The following is a 23,700-nucleotide window of genomic DNA, read 5'->3' as shown; positions in this document are numbered from 1 at the left end:
TGCTCCACGACGGCGCCAGCCGCGCGGCACTCCTCGACACGACCGCAGCCGTCGTACGGCTCGGTTTTCGGGTCCGACCAGTCGTCGGCCTGACAATCTCTCGACAATTATTCCGCCCAGCATCCGTGCGCAGATCCCGGTAATCAACGGCAAGCAGGTGTGCGTTCGGTTTCAGTCCGTAAAAGGGTGCACATTCCTCAATTGCAGTCATCTGTATGAACTTCATGAGCCCCCGCCAGACGTAGTGATGTGGGTGACCGGAATGCACGCTGAACTCAAGGCTGCGCACCCGTAGCGGGTGTGAAAGGTTTGGGGCGATTGCAATCTCAATTGCCGTCTCGTTTATTAAACATAACACCTGCTGATTCATTTCCTCCCGTGAGTCCTTCAGCGTCTGACGCTTTTACCACTTTGCACCACTCGGTCCGCCCCTCCCCCCCCACACACACACACATACACTAATCTGGTCGCGTCTGACGCGTGCCTTCTAGACCCTGGTGCACCTGGTGCCCAGGCCGTTTTGACCACCATCACAGCAGGAGGCTTGAGCGTTGTAAGTGGTGGGGCAACCGTCACAGCCGGGGGACTCACTGTGACCGCTGGTGGTCTCACGGTGACTGACGGAGGAGCTGCCATTTCCAAAACCACCGACGCGGCAACGCTCACGCTGACCAATTCGGCCACCGCCTTGGCCAACACGGTGCTCGCCTTGAACGCCGCGGACACGGACGGCACCGGCTTCTTGTTTATCGATGCCAAGTTGACGGCCACGTCCACTACCGTCTTCAAGGTGGACGCAACCGGCTTGACCACCATCGCAGCCGGAGGACTCAAGGTCAGTGCTGGTGGGGCAACCGTCACAGCAGGAGGCTTGAGCGTTGTAAGCGGTGGGGCAACCGTCACAGCCGGGGGACTCACTGTGACCGCTGGTGGTCTCACGGTGACTGACGGAGGAGCTGCCATTTCCAAAACCACCGACGCGGCAACGCTCACGCTGACCAATTCGGCCACCGCCTTGGCCAACACGGTGCTCGCCTTGAACGCCGCGGACACGGACGGCACCGGCTTCTTGTTTATCGATGCCAAGTTGACGGCCACGTCCACTACCGTCTTCAAGGTGGACGCAACCGGCTTGACCACCATCGCAGCCGGAGGATTCAAGGTCAGTGCTGGTGGGGCAACCGTCACAGCCGGGGGACTCACTGTGACCGCTGGTGGTCTCACGGTGACTGACGGAGGAGCTGCCATTTCCAAAACCACCGACGCGGCAACGCTCACGCTGACCAATTCGGCCACCGCCTTGGCCAACACGGTGCTCGCCTTGAACGCCGCGGACACGGACGGCACCGGCTTCTTGTTTATCGATGCCAAGTTGACGGCCACGTCCACTACCGTCTTCAAGGTGGACGCAACCGGCTTGACCACCATCGCAGCCGGAGGACTCAAGGTCAGTGCTGGTGGGGCAACCGTCACAGCCGGGGGACTCACTGTGACCGCTGGTGGCCTCACGGTGACTGACGGAGGAGCTGCCATTTCCAAAACCACCGATGCGGCCACGCTCACGCTGACCAATTCGGCCACCGCCTTGGCCAGCACGGTGCTCGCCTTGAACGCCGCGGACACGGACGGCACCGGCTTCTTGATTATCGATGCCAAGTTGACGGCCACGTCCACTACCGTCTTCAAGGTGGACGCAACCGGCTTGACCACCATCGCAGCAGGAGGACTCAATGTCAGAGGTGGTGGGGCAACCGTCACAGCCGGGGGACTCACTGTGACCGCTGGTGGTCTCACGGTGACTGACGGAGGAGCTGCCATTTCCAAAACCACCGATGCGGCCACGCTCACGCTGACCAATTCGGCCACCGCCTTGGCCAACACGGTGCTCGCCTTGAACGCCGCGGACACGGACGGCACCGGCTTCTTGTTTATCGATGCCAAGTTGACGGCCACGTCCACTTCCGTCTTCAAGGTGGACGCAACCGGTTTGACCACCATCACAGCAGGAGGCTTGAGCGTTGTAAGTGGTGGGGCAACCGTCACAGCCGGGGGACTCACTGTGACCGCTGGTGGTCTCACGGTGACTGACGGAGGAGCTGCCATTTCCAAAACCACCGACGCGGCAACGCTCACGCTGACCAATTCGGCCACCGCCTTGGCCAACACGGTGCTCGCCTTGAACGCCGCGGACACGGACGGCACCGGCTTCTTGTTTATCGATGCCAAGTTGACGGCCACGTCCACTACCGTCTTCAAGGTGGACGCAACCGGCTTGACCACCATCGCAGCCGGAGGACTCAAGGTCAGTGCTGGTGGGGCAACCGTCACAGCCGGGGGACTCACTGTGACCGCTGGTGGTCTCACGGTGACTGACGGAGGAGCTGCCATTTCCAAAACCACCGATGCGGCCACGCTCACGCTGACCAATTCGGCCACCGCCTTGGCCAACACGGTGCTCGCCTTGAACGCCGCGGACACGGACGGCACCGGCTTCTTGTTTATCGATGCCAAGTTGACGGCCACGTCCACTACCGTCTTCAAGGTGGACGCAACCGGTTTGACCACCATCACAGCAGGAGGACTCAAGGTCAGTGCTGGTGGGGCAACCGTCACAGCAGGAGGCTTGAGCGTTGTAAGCGGTGGGGCAACCGTCACAGCCGGGGGACTCACTGTGACCGCTGGTGGCCTCACGGTGACTGACGGAGGGAGCTGCCATTTCCAAAACCACCGATGCGGCCACGCTCACGCTGACCAATTCGGCCACCGCCTTGGCCAGCACGGTGCTCGCCTTGAACGCCGCGGACACGGACGGCACCGGCTTCTTGTTTATCGATGCCAAGTTGACGGCCACGTCCACTACCGTCTTCAAGGTGGACGCAACCGGCTTGACCACCATCGCAGCCGGAGGACTCAAGGTCAGTGCTGGTGGGGCAACCGTCACAGCAGGAGGCTTGAGCGTTGTAAGCGGTGGGGCAACCGTCACAGCCGGAGGACTCACTGTGACCGCTGGTGGTCTCACGGTGACTGACGGAGGAGCTGCCATTTCCAAAACCACCGACGCGGCGACGCTCACGCTGACCAATTCGGACACCGCCTTGGCCAACACGGTGCTCGCCTTGAACGCCGCGGACACGGACGGCACCGGCTTCTTGTTTATCGATGCCAAGTTGACGGCCACGTCCACTACCGTCTTCAAGGTGGACGCAACCGGCTTGACCACCATCGCAGCCGGAGGCTCAAGGTCAGTGCTGGGTGGGGCAACCGTCACAGCCGGGGGACTCACTGTTACCGCTGGTGGCCTCACGGTGGCTGACGGAGGAGCTGCCATTTCCAAAACCACCGATGCGGCCACGCTCACGCTGGAGAACACATTCGGAACTTTGACGAAGACAGTGCTTGATATGACCACGACCGATACTGGCGGGTTCTTGTTTATAGACGCTAAAGTGGGGTCAGCGCCAACGTCTGTCTTCAAGGTGGATGCCACTGGCGCGACTACCATCGCGTCTGGTGTGACCATTACCAGCAGTGGACTCACCGTCACCAAAGGTGCAGCAGCGATTGCCGATGACACCGATATTAACACGCTAAAGCTCACGAATTCGTTTGGCGCCTTGAGCAAGACAGTGCTTGAAATGGTCACGACTAACAACGCCGGGTTCTTGTTCATTGACTCCAAAGTGGGGTCAACGTCCGTCTTTAAGGTCGACGCCACTGGCGCCACAACTATAACTGCCGGTGGGCTCACCGTCGGCGGTGGTGTCACCGTATCAAACACGGGGCTGACGGTCTCTGGTGGGGGAGCTAGCATAATGGGTGGCATCACCGCAGTCGACACCGGTATCACCGTAACCACGGGGGGAGCTAGAATCTACGACACCAGCACGACTGCTGACACGCTCAAGGTCAAGAGCTCGGCAACCGGGACATATTCGGGTGCGTTACTCAGCTTGGACACTAGCACTTTGACGTCCGGCTTTCTACTGATAAGCGCTGGCGTCGCTGGCGGATCGCCGAAGTTCTCGGTGGCGGCATCAGGACTCACCACCATAGCTGCCGGCGGACTAAGTGTCACGGGCGGAGCCACCATCATGGACACCGGGCTCACTGTGACTACTGGTGGTGCGAGTATCACTGACGGTGGAACTGTGTCCAGCACACTGACGCTCGTAAACTCGAATAACGCCTTCGATAAAGCGTTGCTCTCCATGGATTCGACTGCAACAAGTGGGTTTACTCTCATCAGCGCGAAGATAGGCGGTACACCCCAATTCACCGTGACGGCAGGTGGCGCGACGACAATAGCTTCGGGTGGACTCAGCGTTAAGGGTGGCGTGACTGTCGTGGACACTGGTGTCACGGTTTCGCAGGGTGATGTACTGATATCGAGTAATACTCAATCCGGGACGACAAGCAGCGGTGCCTTAGTTGTTACTGGTGGCGTCGGGATCGGCAGCGACCTTCGCGTTGCTGGCACCATTTACGGCACAGTTGTCACAACCCCCTCTGATCGGCGTCTGAAGACGGCGATACAAGAACTGTCATCGTCGCAGAAGATCATCCGGCAGCTTCGTCCGGTACGTTTCCCTTCCATTACAGTATGGGTTTCTCTGTGTCCTATAGCTCTATTCTTTGGTTTCAGGTGACGTATGAATGGCGACGAGACGAGTTCCCAGCCCGCAATTTCCCCGCTGGCGTAGTCCCCGGTTTCCTTGCCGACGAAGTGGAGCAGATTCTGCCGGATTTGGTGCAGGAGGACAGCGAGGGCTGGAAGTCTGTTAACTACGTAGGCATTATCCCGCACTTGGTGCGCGCTGTGCAGGAGATGCAGGATCAACTCGAGGCTTCCCAGGCGCAGATGGCGCGCATGCAGCAGCAGATCGTCGAACTGCTGGCCGCGCGCGCATAATTATTTTGAAATCGCACTTAGTACAAACTTGAAGCGAGCATTCTCATATTATCGTCAACAATGACCAGCACCTCGGAGCGTTTGCTGCTGTCGCTGGCGTTGGGCGCCGCGCTCGCTGTGTGCGGCTATTACTGCGGAAAGTTGGTGGGGCGTCGTCGACCGACGAGTCTTGCAGCGCTGAGACTGGCGGCTGCGCCGCGTGTGTCTCTCTCAGAGCTGCAGACGTCTGGCCGTTGGGTGGCGCTGTGCGGGGCGGTGTTCGACGTGGCTGGCGACCCCTTCTTCGACGCAGAACGAGCTGGAATCTACAGTTCGTGGGTAGGCCACGATGTCACGTTCTTGCTGCTGCAATTAGGGCTTACGCCGGATGCTGCCGACGACGCGGAGGCCGTGTCCAGCTACTTGGACCGCGAATGGCCGTTGGACGCGCTACAGGGCGACGATGAGACCGTGAAGCGCCGGCATGAACTGGTCCAGGGAGTGGTTCGTGCGCCTCCACTCGCGCTACGAGGTGGTGGCGCTGCTAAGCGACCGCTACGTCGGCGAGAAATGGGATGCGTTGAGGGCGGGGCTGCTTTCGGGGTTGCGGTCGTCAGCTCCGGGTGGCAAATGCCCACTTGGCTTCGGCTCGAAGACAGTGAGCAAGGTGGTGACGCGCAGTGCGAATGATGCTAAGAACCTGCGTACGATTATATTCCAAGGACGACGCTATGATGTGACGGACTCGAGCTTGTTCCACCCGAACGGCGGACAGTTCGCGCACTTTGTCGGTCATGATGTCACGTACGCGCTGGCAGTACAGTCGATTCGAGTGGAAGACTTGGACGTGACTCCAGATCGAGCGTACACCTTTGAGGAACAGTTGTTGCTGGAGAGATACCGGGCCTTCTTCGCACATGAACTGGTGGTACTGGAAGTTGACGACGCGCAGAAGGAGAACGGCAACAGGACGAAGACGGTGAATGTGCACCAGGTTCTCGAGGAAAGCGACAGCATGACGCAGGAAGAGTGCGCGCTATATTTGAAGAAGATGCTTCCAGGTGCAAGTACGGAGCAAGTGAATGCGGTGTGTTCTCGCACGACGATGACTCCACTTCACAAGGCTGTGGAGAAACATCGATTGGATCTCGTAGAGGCATTGGTTAAGGCTGGAGCTGATGTTGAGGCGCGTGCGGCACTTTATGACGGCGAGACGCCGTTGGATATGGCCCACCGCTTTCACTTTGACGATATTGCTGCTCATCTTGAATCGGTTGCAGTAGGAAGCAGTTAATTATTTCGTCAGCGATGGCCTGCAAAGTATTAAAAAGAACCACTGATTTTTTAAGGGTGCTGAATCGGTAGGTGCACAGTACTTTTACTTGCTTTTGAAATCACGCCAGGTAGGTATCACTTGCTGTTCTTGAGTATCCACCCAATGCCTTCGCTGTTTCCAACCAATCTCTTCTTAAAGCTGTAACAAAAGAAATATGCGAATGGACTCAGGTCCAATGCAGCACTGAAATCACCCACTGCATGACAAAGCCTCTGTATCGTTGCCAGATCCGTGCGCATGTGAACACCGACTCCAACCTGGTATCTACTACTGTAGTACAAAATTTGTTTAATGAGAAGACAGCGTCCGAGCATCGCTTTGTTAATTAAAGTTGGTAGCTGTATACCGGTAAGCAGTATCGGAAACGATGGGTCCGTTGCGGTTTTGAGCCGCGATCGTGGTCAACCCGGTCGCGCCCACATTGAGCACAAATTCTGCACGTACAATATATTGCTCGTCCGAGGACACTGCCCTCCAGCGAACTGTGAATTCCGAGTTGACCGTAAAGAGACGTTTGCGTAGTCGCGTCGATAGCGCTGCTCTCAGCACTTGCAAAGTCTACATGACGTGAGCCATTTCCAGACTTTAAAAAATGCGAAATGGACCAGAAAATTCACAACTGCTGCTTGCCATAACCTCGGAATCCATCGATTAAATGTTACGTGACGCACGAATCCTTTGCTAGCGTCGACCTTGTTGTTGCAGCATATCATGGATGCTGGCAATGTACTCGGGTCCTATTCCACAGCACCCGCCTACAACGTCAGCTCCCAGCTCTACCCACTGCGAGACGAAATCTCTGTATCGTTCCACAGCGAGATCTTTGCGCATGGCCTGTGGCTCACTTGACTCCGCGAGCGCCCAATCATCCGGAATGACCGTAAGGCGATTAGCATACGCGCCCAAACGCACCCCACGACTACGTAGACTTGCTTGTGTATTGTCATCATCGTGGAGCTCCTTAAGAGCCTTGCAGATGTCCTCGGGCTGTGAACAATTAAAGAGAATAGCCTGCAACTCCGTCCTTGACGTGCCTGCAGTAAAGCTTAGTACATTCTCTACTACCTTACACACGTTCTCTCCACTTCGAAGACGCCCTTGGCTGTCCAGTGTGAATGAGACCATAACCCCCACAGCTCTGTCCTTTTCACCCTTGGCCTGTTGCACTCCGAGCAACGCCATCTTGGCTTCTTGAGTAGATGACAGCGTCTCAGCCAAGTAGCAGTCCACGAACGGCTTTAGTGTCCGTGCAATCATTGCATACAGTCTCACTCCTTCTTCATGTTCTGGTACCTTGTCGGCTCGGTAACTCTCTAATAACGGAGGCAGAGACCCGCAGATCTTCGGTTTTGGACTCGTCGGGTAGGTTTTCGTCCATCGATCGCAGGCGTCACGAGCCACTCGACCTGCTACGGCAGTGTAGCGTACAATCTCCTCGTCTCTGAAGCCCACACCAGGCGTCACACCGTAGTTGTTGCACGTGATGTAGTCCGCGTTGGCGTCCAGGAACGACGTGTGCACCTCTCGCAACAGTTTATGATGCTGCTCGTGCACCAGCGCCGTCGCAGACCAAATAAAGCGATCGTCAGGCAACCCGCGAGCGAATAACTCTTCACCTGTACCTCCATCTAGCAACGTCACGCATGGGATCCTACGTGTTGTCGTGGTCATCATACATGTACGACGCCACATAAAATCTTATCCGAATTTTTGACAAGTCAAGAGCGAAAATATCGAAAGTAAATATATTTTTGTGAAATGTAGTTAGCGGCTAAAGTACTCAAGGTGGTTGTTGCCTTACTCCGACAATACCTCCGCAATGCGCTGCAGATACTCCGGTGAGATGCCACAGCATCCACCAACGATACTGGCGCCGTCCTCGATCCAGCGCGTAGTGAATTTGCTGTAGACTTCCATGTCCATGACGGACTGCAGTGCACCAGGCACGAGCGACTCCTCCATGATGCCAGCCTTCGACATCGGCGAGATGCGGTCTCCATAGCCACCAATGCGGATATTGTGCTGCTGCAGAGCCTCCATCACTGCTTGGTTTCCCTTCAACTGCGACAGTGCCTTGGCGATATCCTCTGGCTGCGAGCAGTTGAACAGGATGCCCTGTAGAAGGTCCGTTTTGCCTTCCGCTTCGCCCGGCAACATCTCCATGCTACGTGTGCAGAACTTGATTAAGCTTTTCACACTCTCGATCACGTCCTCACCACTGCGCAGCTGTCCGGTACTATTGAGTGCGAATGACACCATCACGGGCTTCTGCAGTGGCTGCACGCCTTCAAACGCCATTTTGGCTTCAGCAAGAGACGACATGGTCTCGGCCAGAAACACGTCAACCGATGGAAACAGAGCCTCTCCGATCAGCAAATACATATCGAGTCCCTTTTGACGCTCGATGGTACGATCCGATCGAAGACTGTGCATGAGCGGCGGCAGTGACCCGCAGATCTTGGCGTCCTGTCGGTTGGTTCTCGCTAGAGCGCCAACGGCCAGCTCACCTGCTGTCTGCGAGTACTCGCGGATTTCGTCGGATGTGAACCCCACGCCCGGTGTCACGTAGTAGTTGTTGGTTACGATCATGGTCGCTCCAGCCTTAAGGTAGGCTTCGTGTGCCTGTACTATCAGACGATGGTGAGCCGGCGACACCAACGCACTCGCCGACAGCATATTGCGGTCGTTCGGCAACTCACGACGGAGCAGCTCGTGCAACATCCCTCCTGCGATGATTTCAATCTTCTTGGACTCCATAATTGTATTTCTCGGTTTGCCTTGCGTTGACTTTGCAGAACAAATTCGCAAATGATATGAAGAAGAAGAAGAATGGATTAAGAGGATGGCGTTGAAGAAGCCACTACATGTGCGACCCGGTAGAAACAAAAACTCCGTGGCAGCCATTGACCGACATTTTGACGCCCACTACATCTGCGACCGGGCAAGTTTTCGACAGAAGAAAACTTTTGTGTCTTCAAGAACATTTTGCTCGAAAGAATTATTACACACTATCCATTGGATAAAAGTAACCCAATATTGACGAATCATAGAACCGTATCTGATGCGCCATTTTTTCGAAGCAGAAAACTGAAGCGCAAGAATGGCTGAAGAGCTCATGGAGATGACGTGGTTGGGCGTCGCCTGCGCTGCAGCAGGCGCCGTCGTTGTGCCGCTGCTGCTGCACCGCATCTTCTTCTATGAGAAGGCGAGCCATGAGAGCTCAGCGGGCAGCAGCTCGCTCGAGGAGTACATGACAAAGGTATCTTATTCATTCCGACCTTGTGCTTGGCTACAGTCTGCTAGCTAAGCGTTTCTATCGATGTGACTGCGCACTACAGCATGGTATGAACGAACTGGACGCTAAATTCCAAGTCGCCGTTGATTTCGTGGCTGCGCGGGGTAACAACAAGCTCACGAACGAGCAGGTGACGCTGGGACAGGGACGAATGTGTCGGTGGCGCGACTACTGACATGCTTGATGCCACGTGTCTATTGTGCGACAGAAACTGACGCTGTATGCGTTCTATAAGCAAGCACATTTTGGCAAATGCAGTGTGGACAAGCCTTCTGCGGTGGATATGGTGGGATCGGCCAAGTGGTGCGTGGTGCAGCGAGTTGGTTAGCTGAATGGCACTCACATGGATTGTGTAGGGAGAGCTGGAAGGCGCTGGGTGACATGAACCAGGATCTGGCCAAGCATCAGTACTTAGAATGGGTACAGGACCTGTTCGAGGAGTTTGACGTGCATGGTCCTAAGCGATGGCGCTCGTCCTCGTCTTCGTCGTCACCAAAGGCTACGAGTGAACCCATGTCGTTGGATGGATCCATCTCGATGGCTGGAGCAGTTAGCTTGCCCAAAGTGGACATGTATGTGCTGTAACCGCTTTCCAGAGTTTTGGACTCCGTTCCAGCATGCTTGTATTAATTCTTCCTTGTCAAATATACTCAGGTCAACCGAAGAGTGGAAGGTGAACGACGATATATTCCACTACGCTAGCACAGGGGATCTAGACAAGCTTTTGGCTGCCTTAGACCACGGCGAAAATATTAACGCTCAGGTACCCAAGTGTTTGAAGTATTACTGTACATGTACATCGTTGAGCGCTGTCACTTCCCACACGCTGTAACTAATGTGACCTAATACTGTGAATAATAGGACCCAGAAGGACGAACGATGATGCATTGGGCTGTGGACCGGGACCAGATGACCATAGTGGAGGAATTACTGCGACGTAAGGCGTCTCCGAACGTTCAGGTAAGCTACTCTGGACCCAGACTTACATCGCCACTCTTGTATCTTAACGAACGCATTGTTACTATGAACAACAGGACACTGAAGGAATGACTCCGCTGCACTACGCGGCCAGTTGTGAGCGCGAGGAGATGGCCCAATTGCTGGTATGACTTGTCCACTTGACACTTTCCACGAGCCTTTATGCAGCGGACTGAGTCAGTCGCTGACGTAAATAATTTTCGACGCAGGTTAAACACGGCGCATTGGTGGATATCGAAGACCTTGACGGTGACACACCGCTTATGACAGCCGCTAGCCAAGCGCTCCAGTCGATCATGGCGGATGGCACTACGCAGTAAAATGGAGATACCTCGGAAGCCAGGCACACACCATAGAACGAGAAGTACCGTTAGTATCATCATGTTAAGCTAAGTGGGTTAAGATGAAAAGAACGAGGCGGTTGGAACCGATTACCACCGCATACGCTCGACCACTATTTCGTGTAGATCAATAGGCTTCTGCAGCTCACAGTTCGTTTGCATTTATCTTGCAGTGTATAGGAGCATCGAGCTGTGCTAACGGTAAGTACCGGTATGGTACAGAAAGTATTATATCACGGTGTTTCAACTGTATTCACATGCAAACAAGTCGAAGCTCGTCAGCCATCCCTATGTTGTGTCCCTCTCCTTACATGTCGAAGGGGGCGTCGTAGTCGTCCAGCTCCTCAGCATACTTGATCAAGTCCACATGGTGCTTCACTGGCACGTTGCGTGGCGAGATCATCGTCAGCTCTTCCATAGCTCGTGCAAATGACACCTCGCGTGCCTGCTTGCACGACTGAAGTGCAGAGCGGCTCTTAGCGATACCGTCGTCCGTTGGTACTGGTGTTACGTTTAGAGCACGCTTCGTCGCTGCCTCCGAGTACGCAAACTCCACCGTCTTGCCTACTGCAATATCCTGACGAACTTCCTCGCTGAGGTGAAATGGAATAACTAGCGGCATCTTGTGCTGCTTGTCTAATCGGTTAAGTGTAGTCACCGCGTCACTACGAGTCTCCGTGGCGTCCACACACAAGTCGTGCGGGATGATAAACCCGTGCGATCCCTGGATATCAATCACGGTGCCACAGTGGAGCACGTCCAGCTTGTTACTAACTTCTGCGGTCTCCACGATTGTCGGGTTGACTGCGGACTCCAGAGCGCCCATACTGTCTTCACTCTCTCGTCGACTAATCTTCTCCTGGAAAAGGGGTGTCATAGAGGCTGGAATCGCCGGCGAGGCGATGTTCAGCGCCATGGAAGATATCTCGTCCTTAGGCACCTGTTTCTGCTGTTTCTTCGCAGCGCTGGTCTTGGCGGGGGACAGATGGGGCAGCGTGACCATGTCGGGGCTGCACTTGTCTATTTCTTGATCCAGGAAGTCCTGGTACGACTGTGCGGTCTTGGGGAACTTGAACTCTTGCACGGCACTAGCGATGCTCATAGCGACCATGAAGACACCGGCGCCCGTCATCCAGAGCTGGAAGCGGCCGAGGCTCATGACGGCCAGGGCCACGAGTGATAGCATGAGGACGCTCGTGAGTACAGGACGCAAAGCCGGGTGTGCAACGAGGCCCGAGGCCTTGGACGCAGCGTGGCTGCTGACGGTGCGCATAGCGTTGACGCCTGTACGCAGGATCTTAACGGACGTTTGTTGAGACTTGGCCATCGTTGCACGAATCGAGATCTGTACTGTGTCTGAGTCAAGTGGGGGACAGGCGTCTGTCTTCACTATTTTTACGGACGGCACAATCAACACACGAAGGTGTAAGAGATGGGAAGGTGCAGCGCGCAGGCCAAAATAAAGAAGGTTGGTAGAGTGACCCACGTTTGATTGGAGCGCAAATTAGCTGAATGCTCTCCTCGAATCGATGGCGGAACTGCGGTGCTGGTGAGTGGAGCGAGGCGCCTGACAATGAAGGCCTCCTCTCTGCTCCTGTTGCTTTGCTGCCTTCTTGACAAGAAAAAACTCTGCAATAAAAGACGATGGTGGTCCACGTATCAATTGTATCTTGGGTTGACTAAGACATAGTGAATGCAGGACGATTGAGCGGGGCGACCGCCTCGTCTCTGAAGCGGTAGGCTCAGTTGTAAACCTTACGCAAACCTGATAGAATTAGTCTCAAGATTTTATCCGGACAAAGATCTTTGTAAGCTTATCAATAACACCTCTAACGATTCAATAATACGTTATTTACCAGCTTTGAATTTGCCAGCGAGTTCATGGCTCTCGAGTTCTCAATGATCAAGCGCGATGGTGGATAAATTTTGGTCCGGATATGCGAAACGCAAAAGCGCCGTTCGAGCTGACTAACAGCCAAGTCGACTAACGTTACTTGAGTCATCTTCCTCCCGATGACCCTTACGCTTCGTCCACGACGGGCAGCCATGAGACCGACAAAAATGACTGTCTGGATCTGAGCCGTATCCAGCCTTCAACGCATGTCTGCCCGGTCTGTAAATTACCGGCCGTCTCTGCCAGCTGGGTAATGAGGATATCCTCGATGCTGCGACGATGCTTGGCTGCTGCCTGCCGGACGCCAAGCAGTGCACTGCAGAAGTTCAGCCTGAAGTTCAGGCCTGAACATACAAAACGAGGGGGCCCGTAAACAGAGATCGGCTTGGTCTCAGATAGAATCCACAGTGGAGTCATCATTTGCACCTTGCAATCCTGCACTAACATGTAACTTACATGTTAGAGGAGCTTACATTGTAAGCTCCTCTGGCTGAGGCTCAGCTACAGTGTATTTGAGCAAGAGCGCTCCTCCTCTATAGCTGTAGTGGGGCGTCGACGTGGTGTACTGGCCCCGTTGTGATGAGGAGGTCCGGAAGCTTCTCCACGTGCTTCATCTATGGTCATATCCAAATGTATCATCACGTGTCCGACAAACTGCTCAAATTGGGTCTTATTTCATCGATGGAGTGTTATTTGCGCTCAAGGGACGCGCCGCTTCACGTCCATCTACAAGATCCTCAACAAGGAGATCGACTTCTCCAAGCTCTAAGCAGTAGCGATGTTTATCTTCCTTAGCAAGAAGATCGCCATCCCCAATAATGTCAAGTTGCGATGCGCATCATGGAACACGGAGCAGGGTTGGATCGCTTGCGGTGGGCAGCACGGCCTGCTCAAAGTTTTGCGTCTCGAGTCAGCCGCACAGACCGATGGCAAAGGCCCACGCGGTATCGCAGCCGCTAGCAATCTCACCATGAACCAGTCGCTTGAAGGCCACAACAACGCCGTCGTCTGTGCTACATGGAACGCCAACTTTAAGAAGCTCACGACAAGTGACGAGAACGGACTCATCATCGTGTGGGTTCTACACCGTGGGATGTGGTACGAAGAGATGATCAACAACCGCAACAAGAGCGTCGTGCGCGATATGAAGTGGACGACCGACGGTCAAAAGATCTGCATCGCCTACGAGGACGGCGCTGTGATCGTCGGCTCTGTCGACGGCAATCGTCTCTGGGGTAAAGAGATGAAGACCCAATTGGCCTTTGTAGAGTGGTCACCTGACGGCAAGTCGCTGTTATTTGTAACCAAAGACGGTGAAGTAGCAGTACACGACGGTATGGGTAACAAAGTGAGCAACTTAACACTGTACGCCGTGGAATCCCGCGGTGGTGGCAACGACTACAAGATTATCGGTGTCCATTGGTACGACGGTATTGAGGGACATATCAGTCCAGAGGCCCCCACGTTAGCCATCGCCTTCCGTGACGGTAAAGTGCAGATCACTCGAGGAAGATTCGATGAGAATGCCGTTCTGATCGACACGGGGATGGAATTAACTCAGGTGAGATGGAACAACGACGGCAGCGTCATTGCTCTGGCAGGGACGCAAGTCGACACCTCTGCGTCAAAAAGTGACGCGTCGAAAGAGTTCAACGTCGTCCAGTTCTACGACCCGTTTGGACGTCATCTACGCTCGCTTCGCGTACCGGGGAGTCGAATCGAAGCGTTGGCATGGGAAGGAACAGGTCTACGCATCTGTCTAGCGGTCGATTCACACATCTACTTTGCCAACATCCGTCCAGCGTACAAGTGGGGGTTCTATGCGAACACACTGGTGTACACGTACAACCGCGCAGATCAGATCGAGAACTGCGTCGTCTTCTGGGACACTAAGTCGGACGAACGCTGTACCAAGTATATTCGTGGTCTTCTAGCGATCAAAGCTGCAGGGGACAACTGTGTGCTGGTGACCAAGATATACAACGAAGATATGGGCACAGGCGAAGTCAATGGACAGCTGGTGGACGATGAACAAGGCGTGTTCAAGGAAGTCCAGTACCAACTGATCCTCTGCGACACAATCGGCTCTCCAATCGAGTCCAAGATCATCGACTTCGAGCCGCTGTTTGTGTCCATGACGTCTCGTCACATCGTGGCAGCTTCGACGGATGCGATTTACGTGTGGCAGTACAAGAATTCTAGCGCCAAATTGACTGGTTTGGTGTCTGGTAATGGCTCGAGCCACGACGCGATGGATATCAGTACGATCTCGCAGTTATTACAGCGAGGAGGCCGAGAGAAGGCATTCTACATCGACGAGACACAAGGCAACGACGTGGAGCACTTTCGATACGTTTCTCGGCAGCTAGAAGACCCCATCTGCGCCATCTGCGCGTCGGATAGCTGGATCTTTGCAGCCAGAGCAAGTGGCTTGATCCACTGCTTCACGTTGCCTCATATTTCGCTGGAGATGAAGTACATTGTCAACTGCCGTCCGCAGTTCCTTGCTCTTAACTGCAACTCGACGTTGCTGAGTGTGATCGATATCAACGGGCTGTTGACCATCATGGAGGTCGGTGCGGCTGGAAGTTTAAACACTACACAAGGCAAGATGTTAAACTTTGAGAAGAAAGACGCATGGGACGTCGTGTGGGCTGAAGACAACCCGGAGCTATTCGTGATGATGGAGAAGGCTCGAATGTACGTGTATCGCGGTCTCGAGCCTGAAGAACCAGTCGCGTCTTCTGGATATCTCTGCTACTACAAGGACCTACAGGTGAAGGCTGCACTCCTGGACGAGATCCTTGCCAACCCGGAACAACCAGACAAGAACATGGTGATAGAGTTCCAGACCCGATCACTGCGAGATGCCAAGGCGTTGCTGGACAACGTGGGGCTTGCTGAAGCCTGCGAGTACATACAGGACCACCCACACCCTCGACTCTGGTCTCTACTGGCCGAAGCTGCACTGGATCAACTAGACTTCGGCATGGCCGAGCGTGGCTTCGTCAAGTGTGGAGACTACAGCGGCATCCAGTACGTCAAGAGATTGCAACTACTCAACGATCGAGTCAAGCAGAAAGCGGAAGTCGCAGCGTATTTCCAGAATTTTGACGAAGCCGAGGCGCTGTATCGTAAAATCGACCGTAAAGATCTGGCTATCGATCTCCGTCAGCGACTTGGCGACTGGTTTCGCGTCGTTCAGCTTGTTCAATCAGGTGGGGGCAACGACGACTTGCTGACTCATGCGTGGAATATGATCGGAGAGTACTTTTCTGACCGTCACAAGTGGGAGAAGGCTATCAAATACTACGCCCAGGCGAAAAACACTAATGCACTGGCGCAATGCTACTACGCAATGGGAGATTTCAACCAGTTAGAAGCGCTGGTGAACGACATTCCAGAGACTTCTCCACTACTGAAAGAGATGGCCATTAAGTTCACACGAGCTGGACTTTGTCAGTCTGCTGTTGAGACGTATGTTCGTATGGGGGATGTCAAGTCTGCCATCGACTCCTGTGTCCTCTTGAACGAATGGGAACGCGCTGTGGGTCTCGCGGAACAATACAACTTTCCTCAGATCGAGAATGTCCTTACCAAGTACGCAAATCACCTCATGATGAACGGGAAAACTCTACAAGCCATCGAGTTATACCGACGTGCAAACAAAAGCACGGAAGCTGCGAAGCTACTGGCCAAATTAGCGAAAGAAGTGGCGAAGAACCCTTTACGTGCCAAGAAACTGCACGTGCTAGCAGCGTTCGAGGTGGAGCGGATGAGGAAGAAGATGCTGGACGTGTCCAGCTTGACTAGTACAAGAGGCACTACCGCAGCTCAAGTGACTGCGCAGACGCTGGAGAGTCTGGTGCAACATGACGCAGCAACAGGAGAGGACCGGTCTCTGGACAATCCTTGGCGTGGTGCTGAAGCGTATCACCTCTATCTTCTCGCTCATCGTCAGCTGTACGGTGGACGTATCGACCGAGCTTTACGAACGTGTCTTAAGCTATCGGCCTACGAGGATATTTTGGAAGAGCGGGAGATCTACTCACTCATCGCCCTCACAGCGTTCTATACGAAACACTACGAACAATGCTCCAAGGCGTTTGTCAAGCTCGAGACGCTCCCCGGTTTGGACGACAAGGAGCTACAGGCGATGAGTGAACTTGCTCTCAAGATCTTCACTACCACGCGGACGGAGCATCAAGACCCGACCATGCGTCCACAAGAGTGTCCCAATTGTCGTTGCCAAGTCAAGGAATGGGACGCTCGTTGTGGCAATTGTAGTCGTCCATTCCCGACGTGTATGATGACGGGCATGTCGATCCAGACTCAAAGCACCAAAATGTGCAAAGCGTGTCGCCACGTGAGCATCGAAGCCGAAATTCGTGACCAGAAGAACTGCCCGCTATGCCACACGCCATTCTCATTCATGTAGTTTATTACCTACCCACATATCTTGTCACTTTATGTAGACAGGAGTTAAATTCGTATCTAAAAAAATGAGAGACCGTTCATTTACTGTCTTGAAACGACTTAAAGGCCACTGGAACGGATCAGCAATGAAGGCAAGTACGTGCATGTTCAGACTGGATAATGATCATTAACATTGCGCTTTGTTAATGTAGAAACCTGCCGCTAGTGACAAGAAGGATGATAAGGAGAAAGAAGACACTGAAGTCGAAGATGACGTTGAAGATGAGAATGAAGAAAGTGCTGAAGAAGAAGACGAGGAAAGTGACGAGGACATCGAGGAAGACACTGGGTTAACAGAGAACCAGAACCGTCTTTTGTACTTGATCTCGATGTACTCGAAGCCTGCTGTCCGCGCTTCGGACAAGGAGGAGTGGATTCGTAAGCCAGCTCTGCTAGTGTTGCTGTACGAAGCGATCGTGTCCAAGGCACTGGATTATGACTATGCGCCGTCTTCTGAACTAGTGGAGAACAAGCGCAAGTACTTCAACATCTCACAAGAAGGAAAGTCCGATCTCGATTTCTTACGTGAAGAAGACTTGGTCAACGGACTCAAACTTTCGTCCAAAAGCTACCAGCCTGTGACTTGCTTTCAAATTTCCGAAAAGGGATTGGAAATTGTGGCGAAAATCAGCAAGACCGACAAATTAGCCGTCAACGACATGGCGTACGCTCCCGGAACGCTGCATTTGCTACGAGTAGAATGGGATGGAGAAGAGTATTGGCTTGTGGATGACGAAAGTGGGTATCGACGACTCTCGTCAGTGACAGAGACGGAGGATGTATCATACGTCTCCAGTGCTTATATCCCTCAATGTCTACGCTTCGGAGGTCGACCAACGCTTAGTAACGCACATCGAGCTCACGAATGTGGCGTGAGCGATTCCAGTATCCGAGACCAACTGGACGAGATCATCACACTAAATTCGGTGTCCCTCATAGTAGCCGAGTACATCCCTTTCGGCTCCAACCAAGTTGTCCAATTGAATTGTAATCTAGGATCTACCGAGCGCGTACAAGGCGGCTTCTTCACTGCTATCGTCGACGATAACGCAAGTGGAACCCAGATATCCGTTGACCCCGGGCTCACCTCGATAAATATTTTGGATTACACGATGACCAACCACGTCAACTTTGAAGCGGATATCCACTTCCCTGAAGCTCCTGGTGTCGTGCAGGTTGAAACCTTTGGATGTTCGCTTACAGCTGCTGGTTCTTGTTTATACGGAATGCAGGTGGAGGCGATCATGGATCGTATCAAAGACAATATTTCACTTGATCATCTTTCTCGACTTCTGGTAGATGTCCACATGGACTCTTCCAAGATCGTCGACAGCGTGCTGTCAGCATACCAACGCTCATTACTGGAACTTATCTTTTCAAACCAGGCCGCTAGTCGCAACAAGATTAATCTCATCATCGCGAACGAGATTACACCTCATTTAACCGCAGAGGAGTACATGGACAAAGGCGAGTACGAGAACGAGTTGAAACAAGTTATCGGGGATACTCGTGCTGCATTCGACATCAGTGAGCACGATACCCTCGTGTTTGGAGCACATGGATTACTAATTGCAGGTCCAAATAGCAGACATCACGAGCCATTACTGTGTAGTTTTCTGCAGTACGAGTCCATGAACTTGTTCACTCAGAACTTCTTCGCTCGAATGTTTATCATCGTCGATGACATGGCACAAGTACGTAAACTCATCGAGACTGCGGAAAAAGATCCGAACCGCTTACGAGAAATCCGGGATCGACTGGCTGCTCTCTCTAGAGAAATTATTATGATGGAAGAAACGTTGAGTTACTTAAAAGAATCTCTAGATGAAGCGATGGTGCCAGCAGAACCTCCAGAGCAAGCAGGACGCAGCCTCTATGAGCGACTTCAGCTGGGCATTCTAAGCAACCAACTCAAGCGTCGAGTGAAAGATTTGCACAAGAACATGGGCGGTGCACGTCACGAATTGGCTGTTTTAAACGAGATGGCGAGTATTGTCTCGAGGGAGAAAGATTTCCAGCAGAACGAGTCTATACGTATGAACACACGAACGTTGTGTGAGCTGCAAGAGATAAACGAGCGCTCTGCATCGACTCTACTGATCATGAAGATGATGCTGAGTGGATTACTGGCGTTTAATATCCTGGATCGAATCACTGGAGACTGGACAGTTGCCGACCAAGATTGGATGAAAGGCTTTGTCGAAGTTATGCTCTACAATAACCCGGGGCTGTGGTTCTTTTTCAGTCTCCTCGCGTGGTTAATTGTAGGCGCTGGTGTGATCTTTTTGCTAAAATTTCTTAGCTTTAAGGCGCAAGGCGTTGTGTCTGTCAAAGTGGAACGAAAAGCTTCCATACAGCTTAAGAATCTCTCCAGTTACTTACGGAACAAGATCCTGGATGTAAAGTATCATTGTGGCATATATTAATACTTTGTTTCCTACTAACATATCCTGCTTTGGTAGAATGAAACGCACCACTACGAAGGCGGGATTCGTATCGCTAAAGTGGTATGGAAGGAAAAGGACAAGAAGGAGTGGGGTGGTACCGTTCCTACCATTGAGGTTAGTAAAAAAAATATTTCCTATTTTGACCAGTGTATAGTCTCAAAACAAATCTTGCTGTCTGGCAGCTGGAATACGATGAAGAGAACGCGTTCATGTTACGACTAGCAATATCGTACAACAAGCGTCAAGCTGCGAAGGCTCTTGCTTTCAATGCAGACGAGCTCTACACTCGGTTAATGCAGGAGATGGACAAGGCTCGCATCTTCGTTGACGCCGACAGTAGTGCTTCCACACAAGTGTCGACCTCAACAGGTGCAGCTGTGCCATCTTCCAAGACATCAACCAACAAGGAAGAAACCACCTTACCGCCCACAGCACCCAACTAAAGTAAATTACTTACCGTCAGCCGGTTTTAACTTACCAAATCGTTGTTTTCAGTTGAAGCGACACCGAAATTCTGTGGTCCACATAATTCAGCTAAGCTTTGGTGTTTACCACTTCAGTTATAATTTTTTTGAGGCTGCAAACCTTCTTAAGGTGCGACCTCATGCTGAGTCGTGACCAGCGCGTGCCTCGACGGCTATTGCAGCTGTCTCTGCGTGCGTCCAGTGTCCACAATGGAAGCGCCACATCGGCCACTACGCTGTCGTCACGACGCGGTGTTGCTCGTCGTGTATTGTCCAGAAGAAGCTTCGCTACGTCCACTTCTTCACTAGCTCAGTATCAACGCCAGTCTCCGCTCTCTAGTCGTGCACTGCAGCCCCGCAGCTTCTCCCAGGTCATCTCCAGCTGTCCGCCTGTGCCTCAAGACGAGTACGATGAGCTCAAGAGCTTCCTGGCCGAGCCGGTGACCTCGGGACCAACAATGGAGCGAGCTAAGGAGATCGTAACCGGATGGATGCAGCAATACGTAGACCCGGCCATGCTCGGCCAAGACGCCACCGTGATGGTGATGGTCGCCGACGCCACAGAGGACCCACAGTTCGTCATGCAAGTGTACACGTGTCTACGTGACGCCGGCGTGTCGCCTTCCCCCATCACACTCGAATACTCGGCCGCAGCTTGTGCGCAGCTGGGCCAATGGCGCACAGCACTGCAAATCATCGACTTTATGCACCAGGCAGTAGAGATCATGCATCCGTCGCAAGATATCTACGAAAACGCGATTGCGTCGTGTCATGTAGCTAAGAAATGGATGAGAGCAAAGCATTTACTGGAAGAGATGCGGACGTACGGGTTAGAGGCATCTCCAGAGCTGCATGTGGCGTCGATCCGACTCTGTATCGACATCAAAGAAGCCACAGCGACGCGTGTACTTCTCGATGCCTTTTTGCGGGCATATGACGACGAACTCGACGAGGACGAGAAGCAGGAGATCGTGATTGATCTCTTCCACGCGTCAATAAACGCCCAGTCACTACCACAAGCGCTTTTCTTTCGCGACGAGCTGTTGGCCAGACATTATCCCGTCTCGAAGGAGCGCTATTCGCGACTCATCCATCTCTGTGCTGTCAAGCGACAATGGCATAAGGCGCGTGTTTTATTGCAACAGTTTGTTAACATCAACGCGCCTCCACCAGAAGCGGCGCCATCTAACAGATACACGGACGATATTTATCGGTTATTGGACGAGATGCAGACACACGACATTGATATTCCCTTGACAGTATACAACGCTGCTCTCAGGAACTTTGGCCAGATCTCTCTACTGGACGACGCACTCTCAGTGTTCTCAGATATGCGTGGACGTAGCGTTATACCTGACGCCACGTCTTATGCAGCGTTAATGTGCTCCTGTGGCACTCGCGTAGAGCAATCAGAAGTTTTTATCAACGAATTACAGCGCGACAAGTGTGCTCCTACATTAGACGTCGTCCACGGGTATTTGCTGGTTCCAAGTCGTGCGAAACAGTGGGAAGAAGTGCTGAGAAGATACGCGATCGTGCAGAACGATGCTCCTCTATTCAAGGATCTCCCACTCGAGTCTGACGTTCGTATCCAGGCGCTGGTTGCTGTAGCGTATGGACGCCTCAGTCGGGCAGAGGAGATGCTCCGTGTCTTCACGTCCATGAAAATCAAGGGTATGGATCCTAATCTGCACGTGTATGGCGAAGCGATGCTCGCATACATTCGCCAAGATCAATGGCGCCATGCGTTGATGTTATTCGACCATCTTTTCCAACAACAGACGCCAGAAATGCAAGAGAAACGGGTGTTGGAGAACTTCCCAATGTTGTGGGATTACGCCATACTGGCCTGCATGTTTGGTGAGCAAACCCAGCGTGCAGCAATGCTGTACGACACGATCATAGAGCAGCGTGTTCCGATTTCCATGGTGACAGGCGAGCGTCTAGCAGACATGTTAACGAGCATCCCGCCAATCACACTATGGAAGGCGTTCAAGACGATTCCGTCGCTACATCGAACCAAGACGAACGCGTGTTTGAACCCGCGAGTACAGAACGCCGTCCTGAAACGCGCTGTGGATGAGAACGACAACACTCTAGCTGAGCAAATTGTGGCCGACGGGATGCAGCAGCTAAACATTGTACCCAACTCCATGACGTTCGCTCTGATGTTGCGTCTGTATGCCAGTCGAGAAGACCAGGAGAACTTCCACTTGTGGTGGTGCAGAATGGAAGACGCTAAGGTGAAACCGACGTTGCATATCTTCGGCGTGTTGCTACGCCAGTTGGGTAGTCTGGGCGTGGATTGTGAGGACGTGCAGTACTTGGACACTATCACGGGGTTTTTGAAGCAAAGACTTGACGGAAATGCGATCAACTGTGTCCTGAATATAGACAACAGAAGGGAGTACGCAGCCGAACTTGGACGAGCAGTGCTGGACATTATGGAGAGTCGTGGGATGAGTCCAGACACGGTCTGTCTGCAGAACTATCTGCTACTTAGTCAGGATTCGGAGCATGTAACTCGTGCGCTTGCTTACGTGGAAGACGCAATGTCAGCAGCGACTCAAGACGACGGAAACAGTGCGCAAGACTGTTGTGAACTCACACCACGGTTGCTACACACGCTGTTTACTGCGCTGGGTAACTTCCCGGATGCTTCGCGTGTGCGTAATCTATTGAAAAGAATCGTCCAAGACCTACCCAGTGAGCTCTCTGAAGACGCTGTAGCTGCGTTTTGTGCAGCAAATAATGGCCAACAAGCGCTGCAACTTCTGCGTGAACTGATGGATGCACCATGCGCTCTGAACGACGAACACGTCTTGTTCTTCCTGACCAACAGCTACACGTGTGAAGATTCGTCAGTGGAGACAGACACCTCTCGTCCACGCAGCGGGAATGGAGTGATCGTGGACATGGCTTCACTATTGTGTGAGAGTGATAAGGTGAAGATGGAGGCGGGGTGCTTGGCTTTCCTCATTAAGCACGTTGTGGAGCTTTCCAAGTGGCAGCAACGAGATGTGTACGAGACATCAACACAGGAGGAGATCGATGCCATGAAGAAGTTACTGATGCATACCTTTTCGGGCTTCTCCATCTCCCAGGTCACGGAGTTCCTCTCCAAGGTGATCGATAGAGACGACCTTGTGCATGTTATGAGCGTGCTGGATGAACTGCAAGGCGCACACTAGAGCATTTTTTTAAAGAGTAGACGCATTGTTTATCGAGTTCGCGTTAGCATTTTAGGACGATAACGACATCTTGATTTTGCGAATTATACCAGCCAGCTCTACGAAACGGGAAACCTCTCATTAGATGTCTCCCTTTGTCTACGACCAAATATTTCATTTGATATCGTGAGTATCTTTCGCTATACAAATTGCCATGTCATGTCATTTCATTTCAAACGTATTGATAGAAATGCCCTGCATTGTAGAACGGTTAATTAACGAGAGTCCTGGGTAATGTATTTGGGCGTAGCCCTTGCAGCCTCCCTGGCTTTTGCTGCGCAGGTTGAGCGCAGCCTGGCTGTCGGCACGCAGCGACATCGGGCTGTTGTACGCGACGCCCACTCACCGAGC

General features: G+C 53.0%; 7 protein-coding genes across 7 annotated transcripts; 4 read left to right on the top strand and 3 right to left on the bottom strand.

Annotated features, from left to right (window-relative positions):
• Nucleotides 1–4,988: 4,988 nt before the first annotated feature.
• PITG_13771 (uncharacterized protein) lies at nt 4,989–6,182 on the top strand (the record flags this gene model as incomplete). The annotated part of the gene is made up of 1 exon (XM_002899420.1): nt 4,989–6,182. The coding sequence occupies one exon, from the start codon at nt 5,373–5,375 to the stop codon at nt 6,180–6,182; it is 810 nt and encodes a 269-aa protein (XP_002899466.1).
• Nucleotides 6,183–6,905: 723 nt separating this feature from the next.
• PITG_13770 (uncharacterized protein) lies at nt 6,906–7,895 on the bottom strand (the record flags this gene model as incomplete). The annotated part of the gene is made up of 2 exons (XM_002899419.1): nt 6,906–7,303; nt 7,376–7,895. The coding sequence occupies 2 exons, from the start codon at nt 7,893–7,895 to the stop codon at nt 6,906–6,908; spliced, it is 918 nt and encodes a 305-aa protein (XP_002899465.1).
• Nucleotides 7,896–8,021: 126 nt separating this feature from the next.
• PITG_13769 (sporangia induced conserved hypothetical protein) lies at nt 8,022–8,981 on the bottom strand (the record flags this gene model as incomplete). Its single annotated transcript, XM_002899418.1, has 1 exon — nt 8,022–8,981. One exon carries the CDS (start codon nt 8,979–8,981, stop codon nt 8,022–8,024), a length of 960 nt encoding a protein of 319 aa, XP_002899464.1.
• A 343-nt stretch (nt 8,982–9,324) lies between these two features.
• Nucleotides 9,325–10,927, top strand: PITG_13768 (acyl-CoA-binding domain-containing protein, putative; the record flags this gene model as incomplete). The annotated part of the gene is made up of 8 exons (XM_002899417.1): nt 9,325–9,483; nt 9,563–9,649; nt 9,728–9,822; nt 9,876–10,091; nt 10,174–10,282; nt 10,381–10,479; nt 10,554–10,622; nt 10,707–10,927. The coding sequence occupies 8 exons, from the start codon at nt 9,325–9,327 to the stop codon at nt 10,815–10,817; spliced, it is 945 nt and encodes a 314-aa protein (XP_002899463.1).
• A 218-nt stretch (nt 10,928–11,145) lies between these two features.
• On the bottom strand, nt 11,146–13,152 carry PITG_13767 (uncharacterized protein; the record flags this gene model as incomplete). Its single annotated transcript, XM_002899416.1, has 3 exons — nt 11,146–12,227; nt 12,833–12,913; nt 12,963–13,152. The coding sequence occupies 3 exons, from the start codon at nt 13,150–13,152 to the stop codon at nt 11,146–11,148; spliced, it is 1,353 nt and encodes a 450-aa protein (XP_002899462.1).
• A 358-nt stretch (nt 13,153–13,510) lies between these two features.
• PITG_13766 (WD repeat protein 35) lies at nt 13,511–20,098 on the top strand (the record flags this gene model as incomplete). The annotated part of the gene is made up of 4 exons (XM_002899415.1): nt 13,511–17,169; nt 17,471–19,607; nt 19,671–19,769; nt 19,838–20,098. 4 exons carry the CDS (start codon nt 13,511–13,513, stop codon nt 20,096–20,098), a joined length of 6,156 nt encoding a protein of 2,051 aa, XP_002899461.1.
• A 161-nt stretch (nt 20,099–20,259) lies between these two features.
• On the top strand, nt 20,260–23,310 carry PITG_13765 (uncharacterized protein; the record flags this gene model as incomplete). The annotated part of the gene is made up of 3 exons (XM_002899414.1): nt 20,260–20,360; nt 20,460–22,434; nt 22,528–23,310. 3 exons carry the CDS (start codon nt 20,260–20,262, stop codon nt 23,308–23,310), a joined length of 2,859 nt encoding a protein of 952 aa, XP_002899460.1.
• Nucleotides 23,311–23,700: the final 390 nt, after the last annotated feature.

The sequence above is a fragment of the Phytophthora infestans genome, genomic scaffold (assembly GCF_000142945.1).
Source record: "Phytophthora infestans T30-4 supercont1.30 genomic scaffold, whole genome shotgun sequence".
NCBI lineage: Eukaryota > Oomycota > Peronosporomycetes > Peronosporales > Peronosporaceae > Phytophthora > Phytophthora infestans.
Note: the sequence above shows the minus strand (reverse complement) of the source record. Positions and strands in the feature narration are given on the sequence as shown.